This window comes from Emys orbicularis, chromosome 2 (genome assembly GCF_028017835.1).
Source record: "Emys orbicularis isolate rEmyOrb1 chromosome 2, rEmyOrb1.hap1, whole genome shotgun sequence".
Taxonomy (NCBI): domain Eukaryota; kingdom Metazoa; phylum Chordata; order Testudines; family Emydidae; genus Emys; species Emys orbicularis.
In genome coordinates, this window is record NC_088684.1 from 215,494,312 (window position 1) to 215,504,811 (window position 10,500).

The window sequence follows — 10,500 nt, forward strand, 5'->3', positions numbered from 1 at the left end:
TAATTTAGGGTAATGAAAAGACTGAGTTTATTTAAAATCTAAGTGAGAGGCTCTGTACACATAGGAAAAATTTAAAAATGTTTAACCAAGAGCCACTGTATTTAATTTTAATAACTACTACTGTGCTATCTGTCAGGTAAAAGTGATGTGCAAAGCTAGTGCGTTCTTGTTATTTTTATTTTTTAATTTCTTGCTGTTGGTGTGGCTATAATTGTTCTAGGAGGAAGATTATGAATGGGGAAGTAACTCCATACTCAATGTTTTGTCTGGAATCAATGTAAACCAAAAGAAACTAGCACTTGCAGCCATGAGATGGAGGAAAAAAATCCATAAAAGGAGGCAGGAAACTGGCATCATTGAGGTATTTGGAAACATATTAAGTGTAACTTCTTGATGTTGGGAGGGAGCCGCTGTAATGGGATATGCTCCAAGAAACCCGGAGTCTCTGTGCCAAGAGAGGGTTACTTGCTTTGTTCTTGTAAAAACAAAGCATCCTAGCTGGATCCATACTAATGTAATCAATCTATTTCCTAAAAGCTTTTATTGTCCGCATTGAACGTTATTAGCATTGAAGATTAATTAATGGTCTTTGTCCCCTCTTGGCACTGGTGACTGCAATAACTCCCATTGCTAACTAGCGTGCAAACTGGAAATCCTAATACTTAAATAACTGTTTCATTGTTTTTTAAGATTACTGAATCATTAAATTGGTCTTTACCCTTTAGCATTATGATTCTAAACAACTCCGACATCTGTATTTTCCATCACGCAGTTGTCTTAGGGTAAAATTTTCATAGGTACTTAAATGACTTAGGAGCTTAAGGAGTTCCATTGACTTTCAAGGAGACTTCGTCTCAAGTGTCTAAATCACTCTTAAAAATAGGACTTAGGCTCCTAAGTCGCTAGGCACCTTTGAATTTTTACCCTTAGAAATCAAACATACAAGTCACCAGTAAAGGACTGAGAATTGCATCTTGTAAAATAAGGGTGCATGACCACAGAAATTATGGGTTAAGGGGTGCTTATTAGCATCTTGCCCGGAGCATTAAGACTGTGCTTGATTTGCGTATATATTTACATTGACATTTTAAATAAAAGTGAATGCACATGACCCTAATATTTTGTTGTACTTCAAGCCTTCCTGAAACACACTAGAATATACTTGATGTGAGAGTTCATCTGCAGTTAATCAGCTTTGTTGTTTCATCCTACAGTTAAGTAGGAGTGGGTAGCAAGGTGAAATGTTGTATGATCCTGTGGGCTGGAATTTGACCCCTGGCTTGCATGTTGTACATCCCTGCTGTTGTTTAAAAAAAAAAAAAACTGGATGGTGTGTATGTGATAAATCTTGCCTTACAGAATGTTCTTGAGTGGGGTATAATTAGCTTTTCTTTTTAAAAACTGGATCTTTTATGTAGGGGGCATTTAGTGGCTGGAAAGTGATTTTGAATGTTGACCAAACCAAGGAAGCAGGATTCAAACGTCTTCTTCAATCAGGAGGAGCAAAGGTATGTGACTTTTTTTTAAAAAAAATTCATTCAATAAATTACTTGAGATCATTTTTATAGACACTGGTGTTTTGTTGGGTTGTCGTTCATGTAACGGTAATACCAAGAGACCCTGTTGTGCTAGGCACTGTAAATGCAAGTAGGAAGAGGCAGTCCTTGACCCAAATTGCTTATTATCTAAATAGACAAGACAGACAAAGGAAGTTGTGATGTTCCCCTTTACAGATGGGGAACTGAGGCAGAGAGAGAGTCAGTAACTTTCCCAAGGTCTCACAGGAAGTCTGTGGCAGTGATGGGATTTGAACCTAGAGCTTCTGGGTCCCAGTCTATTGCTCTAACAAGAAGATCATCCTTCCTCTCATTGGAATGTAAATTTATTTTGTAGAATGAGGCTATACTTGGTACCCAGTTTTCTGATGACATACTGTTTAATGTGCTGGAGATTAGTGAATACATAATCTGTAAAACATGTACACTCAATTGCCAAGAGCAATAAACACAAAAATAAAAAGTACTTTCTGTTGTGTTTAAATCTGTAGGTGCTGCCAGGTCATTCTCTGCTTCTCTATAAAGAAGCTACTCACCTTTTTGCTGACTTCAGTAAACTGAAACCAGATGATGCCAGAGTTAATGTACTGGAGGCTGCTGCCCAAGGAGTGAACTGTTTGAAACCAGAATACATTGCTGACTACCTCATACAGGTGTGCATATTAGGGGCATTATGTACCATTTGTTTGCTTTGAAGAAAACAGTCCACATCTAGATCATCAAATATATGTAAATCATGCTTATTAAAGTACACTGCTTCACCTATTGATTCATTGAATGAAAACGGTTATATGTAAGTAGGGCAGAGAGCTACCTGGCATTTGCTTGTAATGAAACACAGACTTTGATATTGATATTCCAATTTTAGACCTTTATAGCTGGTTTGCACATAATTCTGATCATAAGATCTAATGTTAATATTCTTGTGCTGAGTTTCCAATTCTGGCTACTAAAAAATGAGAGGTTTGTTTGTGTTGGAACTGGATATATAGTATTGTTTTAGCTAGATGGTTTTTGGAATACACTAAATTATGTGTGCGTGACCTTGAGATTTACATGGGATGCATTTTGCATCAGGATTCTGATAAATTTTTGATAATTCCATGCCAAACCAGAAAAGTTTAAAAAACTTTAATGGGCAATTATCTCAATGTGTCAGAATCAGGATATGTTTAATAACTCCTTCATACAGTGTTCCAGAATGATAAACCTTTTTTAATTTTAGTTGGTTGCTAAAGGAGGGTCAAGTAGAATACTTTTTCTAATACTGTCTAGCTAAACAAATAGATTTGATTAAAACACTTTTTTTTTCTTTCGAAGGAGCTTCCTCCTCCCATGGAGTGTTACTGTCTGCCAGAAGCTGTTTCTTATCTTCAAAATAGCAAAGAACTGGGAATTGGATTATCTCAGAAGAGAAAAGCAGCTGGAGAAACAAGCAAAGTCAAAAGATCCAGAATACACTGAGGGGATTCTCCATTTTTAATTCGTGTATTTTAAATTCCTATTTATAAATATTTTTCCACTCTCAATGCTGAAACAATTAAAAGCTCTTTTTATTTAATTTTGAATGTAATGTACTTAAAAGTTCCCTTGTGTTAGTTTGCTGTAATATTAGTTGGAAAGATTGCTTTACTCTGTTAGTGGCACCTAATGACACCATCCACATTTGTACAAGAAAATATTTTGTATACTTAATATTTTGATCACTGAGGCTTTCAGTTCACTTAGGGACATCAGCCTATAATAAAAACTAAGAATATTTTGGGTCCTTTCTTTACTTTGAAGTAAAGATAGTATTATCAGTTAGTAAGAATGCTGTGGGGTTTGCCACAGGATGATAGAATCATATATGCATGAGCTTCCCCACCAATCTATACTTATTTTTGGAAAGGTAAGGGAAGAAGCAGATGTGTGAAAGGAAAAATAACATTTTCTAAATTCATTGTGAAGAGTGAGTGCACACAGAGACTGTAATAAAACACTTAACATTGCTATACAATCTTTAATTAATTATTGCAACAAACCTGTGTGGTAGATAAATAGTAATACCCAGTTTTACAGACGAGGAGGAGAGCTGATACAGAGATGAAGTTACTTCATCGAGGTTCCAATTGGAAATGGAGGAGTTCTAACTACTGATAATTCATTAGTGTGGTGTGTCTGTACTATATACATAAGTGGTGTGACGGGGCAAGGCCAGATGGCTATAGAAAAGTAGTGGGAGATAGATATATTAGCCCCAGGCTAAACAAATCCCTGGTACCAGGATAAGTAAATGGCAGCTGCTCCAGGTCAATTAAGACACCTGGGGCCAATTAAGAGCTTTCCAGAAGATGGAGGATGCTAGGTTGATTGGGACACCTGAAGCCAATCAGGGGCTGGCTGAAACTAGTTAAAAGCCTCCCAGTCAGGTGGGTGCACATGTCAGGAGCTGTGAGAGGAAGTTGTGCTGTTGGAGAGACTGAGCTGTACACACCATATTAGGCACAAGGAAGGAGGCCCTGGGTAAGGGTGAAGTGGAGCTTGAGGAAGTAGCCCAGGGAATTGTACATGTCCTATTCCTAAAAGGTCAGCTACTATAGCTGATACTATTAGGGTCCCTGGGCTTCCCCCCTTTGCCCCCCTGATTAATCACTGAGACTGGGAGACAACAGAGACTGTGCAAGGGAGGATAGCTTCTCCTCACTTCCCTCACTAGTTTATGATGAAAATGGCTCAGTAGACTGTGACCCTTGTCTCTAGAGAGAGAAGGGTTAAGTGGAGAGTCACAGTGAGCCTCTGAGGCTAGCGAAATCCGCCAGGAAACACGGGACCCACGGAGACGAGGACAGAGCTTTGTCACAGTGGACATTTCACCCTGGGATGAGTCTGGGCAGCAGAGCTTGCCCCCGTAGAAAAGAGAGAGGAGTCCCTTTCTAATAATTGTCTAACAGCTTACATTTAAGGGTTGTTAGGAGACAGTGTCAGAGACACACACAGAAGGATGCGGGCTGGCTGGGAGAATGTAAATTGATTGTTTTGTTCCTGTAACAAATTAGATAAGATGAAAGCCTGTTTCTCCCTAAACTGAGACTAAATATGCAGGTTGGCTATTTGTTTTAAAATATCTTCTCAGTTTTTTCTTCCAACTGCTAAATAATACTTTGACCAACATCCTTCTTAATGTCACAGGATCCTGAAGGGAGGAGCTACAAGTACCTAAAACCCAGTCAGACCTGCAGAGTGATAAGTGGTTGGTATAAATAGGATCTAAATGTAAAAAAAGGCATCAGATTCCACCCCAAGCTAGGTTAAGGCAAAAGACCCAATAACCGAGAAGAGTGCTGTCAGAGACAAGTCAGGAAAGAGGTGCAGCTAGTCCTTTAACCAGGACAGGCGATTTTAAAAAATAATAGCTTCTCTCTCTAGTGTCACAATGAGCATAAGATCAGAAATCAGGCAGATAGATGGCACTGGGTGCAATTTCTGTTGTCACCCAAGTTATCCCTCTGACTCTTCATTGTTGTTAACTCACATTTAGCCAAGTCTGTTCTATTGCACATTGTGGTGTAATATATTTAATCTTTTTATGCAGTCTTATTAGTGAGATGCTACACTACAGTCTTGCATGGCTGTGACAAAACTTGCATTTAAAAATATGAATAGTTGGAACCTGGCTGAAAATGTTAAAATAGGTCTATACATTAATCATCAAAGCTTAGTAGAGGAAGTGATAAGTACTTACACATTCAAGAAGTATAATGGAATTGCTGATGTTGGTAAAAGAGAATTATCAGCTGTTACCAATATGTTAGCACTAAAGGCTCTACAACTTTGAAAATATTAGTGATGCTGGTGTTAGTGCAGCTACCTCATCCGGTTGATTACACAGAAAAGCTGAGATGGCATTTTTAAGTTGAGCACTAGATTCAACATTCAGTACTTATTTAGGGAATTGACTCATCGTAAGATAACACATGCCTTGAAATTTGGAATGATACACAAAATCAAAAGCCAAGACACTAGGGGGAAATTAGCATGATATTTCAAGACAAATGAGATGTGGACTTTTCCTGAAGAGCTGACAGTAGCAGGGCTTGATTCTGATGATTTACTCACATTTACAATCAAGCTCTAAGTTAAGACTTAAGAGGCTAAGTAAAGAGACAAATGAGAGACTGCATGAAAGGGAAACTTTAGCTGTGTTGCTTGGGTGGAGTAAGTGGGGGAATGAGAGATGAGGTAAGTGAGAACTTAATTGGACTGATCCTTGGGGGTAAGAATGATGCAGAAGGCAGTGAAGATACTGGAAAAGCTGAACATGGCTACAGTCAGAGCAACAAACCCCACAGATACCATTAAAAATGTGGCTGTGAAAGTTAAGGGAGACCAGAGTGGGGAGGAATTTACAATAGTTAGGATAAAGGACAAGGGCCTGAATTACACTTTTAGTGGTGGGACCAGACAAGAATGGATGGGGTCTGGAAATGTAGAGTTAAAACCAGCAGGGTTTAGTGGCAACAGCAATGTGAGGGAGGAATAAAAAAAATGAAACCAAGATTGTGTGCCCATTGAATAGGGAGCTAATGGAGAAGAGGGAAGAGTCAGGGTGGAAAAGCTGAGTTCAGTTTTTGTCTGAGTTGAAAGAACAGGAGTACTTGTGGCACCTTAGAGACTAACAAATTTATTGGCGCATAAGCTTATGCGCCAATAAATTTTAGTCTCTAAGGTGCCACAAGTACTCATGTTCTTTTTGCGGATACAGACTAACACGGCTGCTACTCTGAAACCTGTCTGAGTTGAGTTGCCTGCAAGACACCAGAGTGGATGTTCCAGATGCAAACATATTTCTGATCTCCCTGTGTAAGGTACCGGAATGGTAATGGACAATACTACCTGGAGACAACATGTACTAGGAGAGGGCCAGTGAAAGCTCTAAGGCATGTTGACAGAGGAAGAAATTCTAAAGGAACTGTCAGAAAGGTGAGGTAAGAGAAGCAAGTGCTGTGAGAGCTGAACAGCATTTAGTGCTCTTAAAAGGTGCTGGTCTAAGCAGCTGAAGTGCGAGCTGTTGACAGAAATGGGGCACCATGGGGTCTTTGATCTGGAGCAAGGACCTCTAGTTGAAAGTCTGTCTGTTTTTTTGCTTGATCTCAAATACCAACAATAGTGTCAATTGTGATGGTGTTGGATACAGACACTGGTCTGACTGGCACTGCAGTCACTAACTTATTTTACATACCCTCCCATGTCCACCTACGAAATTACTACAAGGGCAGATTTGAACCAGTGACTGGTTCCAGCAGTCATGGGTTAAGAGGGAATGTCCTCTCATGGATCAGTAATTGGTTAAAAGACAGGAAACAAAGGGTAGGAATAAATGGTCCATTTTCAGAATGGAGAGGTAAATAGTGGGGTTCTCCCAAGGGTCTGTACTGGGACCAATGCTGTTCAACATAATGCCTCCAACATGAGATTATCTGAGTGCCCAGAAGCTTCAAGGTAGTTATTCTCACAACACCCTTAGGAGATAGTACTTCCTTATTATCCCCATTTTAGAAATAGGAAACTGAGGCACAGAGATTGACCTGTTCAAAGTCACACAGGAAGTCTATAGCAGAGCAGGAAATTAAACCCAGGTCTTCCAACTCACAGGCTTGTGCCCTAATCACTAGACCATCCTTCCTCACAATAATACTGCACACTTTTGAAGTAGAGTTTTAAAATGTGATAAAACAGAAAAATCACTTAAGTGACTGAAATCTAGTAAATCCTTTGCTTAACTCTTAACCTGTGCACATTTTTTTTTTTTTAATTACAATATCAGAATCAACTATGGTAAAGGTGTCCTAAGCAATACTGCTGGACAGGCTATTTAACAAGATAAAGAGGTTTGAGGAAGTAAAATCAACCTGAAAACAAAACAGTCACTACTGTAAAAGATAAAATAAATTTTATTTTCTTTAGCTTTCTTCAGAGGAACTGTCACAAAATACAGCGTTGGATATGGGATAAAGGACAAGAGGTGTGCATGCTACATGTTTAGAAGCTGAGTCATATGCAGAAGCTGTAATTAGTAAACTATAGTAAAATTCACTGTCAAAATTATTGCCCAATGTACTAACTTCTTTATGACCATAAAATATACATTATAAGGGCCATCATCAATCTTCTACTACAAACTGTGGGGTCTATATGGGGATTCACAGAACCAGGTCGAATTGTGATTCTACTTCAATTTAAATTAAAAAAATTTCTGTTGTACCAAACCATCACCAGCCATAATTTTTTCCAGACATCTGGTCGACTTTGAACTATGTTAGACATTATGGTAGCTATTTGTCTGTTTTTGCTCCTTTTCACCATTGTTTATGCTGGAATTAGAAACACTAAATTGCTGCAGCTTGATGTTCCAATGTATGATATTTGAAAGCAAGTTCAATATCAACTTATTGTGCACCGAGACGTCCTCTTAAAATTCTTTGCAATGCACCCTCCCATATCTTTAAAGATTTTCCTAACATCTGGCTACATCACTGTGTCCAAAAGCACAAGTTCTGTGGTTGAACTAGCAAACTACTAGTTACTGCCACACTCTGCTTTATAGCTATTACTAACTACTTCCCTATTTTGACCACTCTTCCTTCTATCTTGCTGTAGTAACTAAATGCAAAAGAAATGGGTTACTGTTCCTTAAATAACAGTGTGAAATCTATTTGCTTAGTATACTTCAGCAGAAACAGCACTATGCCAGTTAAGCCGCTGTCCTGATTAGGAGGGCTTGGAGAAAGAGAGTCTGCTGGAGGGTATAATTTTTGCTTCATTACTTGCTTTCAAAATGAGTGAAGTATAAGACTTCAACAAGTTCAGCTTGTTAAGTAGCCAAAACAGAAGAAGAAAACAACACAGACTTCAAAAGAAGTACCAGCCCAAGCTCTAATGGATCTGAAGCTGATCTCAAAGTAGTGTAAATCAGGAGTAACTCCACTGATGTCAATGAAGTTACACAAGAATGAAATCAGAGTCAGGCATCTGTTGTACATGCCTAGCACTACATTAGTTCTCCAGTATGCTCCTGTAAATGACAAGCTGCGTTTACAGTTTCAATCTGGTCTGGACAAGTCTGGTGTTTTCTGCAGACCAGCATCTCCCACCAAAATGGACATCTGGGCTATTCTGTAGCTCATGGAGGCAGATCAGTGTTTTGGAACCACAAAATCTGACCACACCACCTCTGCTCCTGCTTGCTGTCAAATTCTCTGCCTCCCGTAGCAGCAGCCAGTGGTGGTTTCTTTTGCTTCTGCCCTCACACCTTCTATTTTAAAACTTTTCTGCCCCGTTTTTTGGGTAGTGGGGAACAGTGTTGTCCCTCCTCAGTATTCCTTCTCCTCCCCAGGCCAGTTAAGCCCACAGGGGTTTAACCCTCCCTGAGCCTGTCCCATACAGGCATGGCAAAACAGCCAAGAAAGCACTGGGTCAAATCCAAGCAGGGCTGCATATGCGAGGCAGCCTTCCCAGGCTCACAGATAGCAAGTTGTGTTCAGCCTGCACCCAGGCTTCCATCCCTAACTCCATTAGGTCCCGGGGCTACAAGTCAGACAGGCAAGTGGGGTCCCCCATCTACTGATGCAGCTGTGAATCCAAAGGGGGGGGGGAGGGAGGAGGAGCTGGACCACAAATCCCAGTGCAGAGCAGGGAGAGGCATCAAATGCAAGGAGGACCCCGACCATTCAGGGAGTAAGTCCCAATGGATCCTTGCTGAACAAAGAGGGGAGGCCACAAGTCCTCTCCCCAAGTCATGAAGTGGGTCCTGAGTGCCTTGAGGAAAGACACAGGGCTTCTAATCAGCCCCCCTCCCTCCCATAACAAGGAGTTCACTCCTCTCACCCTTCCAGGGGGAATGGGAGTCAGCAGGGAGGATTCTGAGACAGATCCCTCAAGAGGGCTCCAGGCCCGACGGAAGGTAGGCCACTAAAGGCCTTACCAAGGCTGCAGCAGAGCTTCTACGCTCCCAAAGTGCACAAAAAAGGTTAAAAACAAACCTAAACAGGCTAAACGGGGGAAGGAAAAAGCACAAGAAATCCAGGAGTCCTCTGACGACTCCTCCACTGAGGAAGGTCAGCTGTCTGGCTCTGAAACCTGAGCAGGTTCCTGAGAATAAGCCTCAAAATCCTCCCATAGAGGGCTGGCAACCCCAGGGTCTGTGGAATGAGGAGAAAAAGGCTCAAGACATAAGCCTCCTAGAGCTGAAAGCGGTCAAGCTAGCTCTGCAAAGGTTCCAGCCCGCCACAGCCTGGTTCAATCAGATAATATGAATACAGTCACACGTATAAACAACCAAAGGGGAACAAGGAGTCCGGTACTACATGCAGAAGTAATGGAAATAATGAGATGGGTGGAACAGTTCCTCTTTCCCTCGGAGCAATCCACATCAAAGGAGACCTGAGCCAAAAACACCCTGGCTCAGCAGACACAGGGTCAACAACTCCGATTGGTGCCTGAATTAGAAAGTTTTTGATCTCATCATTAAGACATTGGGCCTCCCTTCAACTGACCACTTTGCTAATTGTACAAATGTAAAGAGACCAAAATACTTCACCAGGGAGGTAGATCCCAGGTAAATGGGGATACAGGCCTCCTCGCAGAGTTAGACGCAGAGCCTATTTTGCACGTTTCCACTACTGGGGAAAGTGGTTCAGAAAATAAAACAAGAACAGGTGATGTTAATATTGATAACTTCTCATTGGCTGAGGAGACCTTGGTTCTCTGAACTGATGGAGCTGAAACTGGAGTACCCTCTCCTGCTTCCATGGAGACTGGACATCCTCTCGCAAGGTCCTCGTCTTAATCCAGACCCAAAACGGCTTCAACTGACAGCTCGGTCTCAATCTGTCCTCCATAGTCATTAAGTCATTGCTTTCATCTAGGAAAGTATCAACACTAAAAACATACTCCTCAATCTAGC

The 10,500-nt window shown here is 40.8% G+C and overlaps 1 protein-coding gene across 1 annotated transcript in view; it reads left to right on the forward strand.

Annotated features, from left to right (window-relative positions):
• The window catches only part of TOPBP1 (DNA topoisomerase II binding protein 1), a 49,641-nt gene extending 46,193 nt beyond the window's left edge, over positions 1 to 3,448 (forward strand). Inside the window, exons 26-29 of the mRNA XM_065398408.1 lie at positions 221 to 361; positions 1,419 to 1,508; positions 2,048 to 2,209; positions 2,877 to 3,448. Of these exons, the coding sequence (XP_065254480.1) occupies positions 221 to 361; positions 1,419 to 1,508; positions 2,048 to 2,209; positions 2,877 to 3,020 (537 nt within the window). The 3' untranslated portion in view covers positions 3,021 to 3,448. The remainder of the gene's footprint in view (positions 1 to 220; positions 362 to 1,418; positions 1,509 to 2,047; positions 2,210 to 2,876) is intronic.
• The last annotated feature ends 7,052 nt before the right edge of the window (positions 3,449 to 10,500 follow it).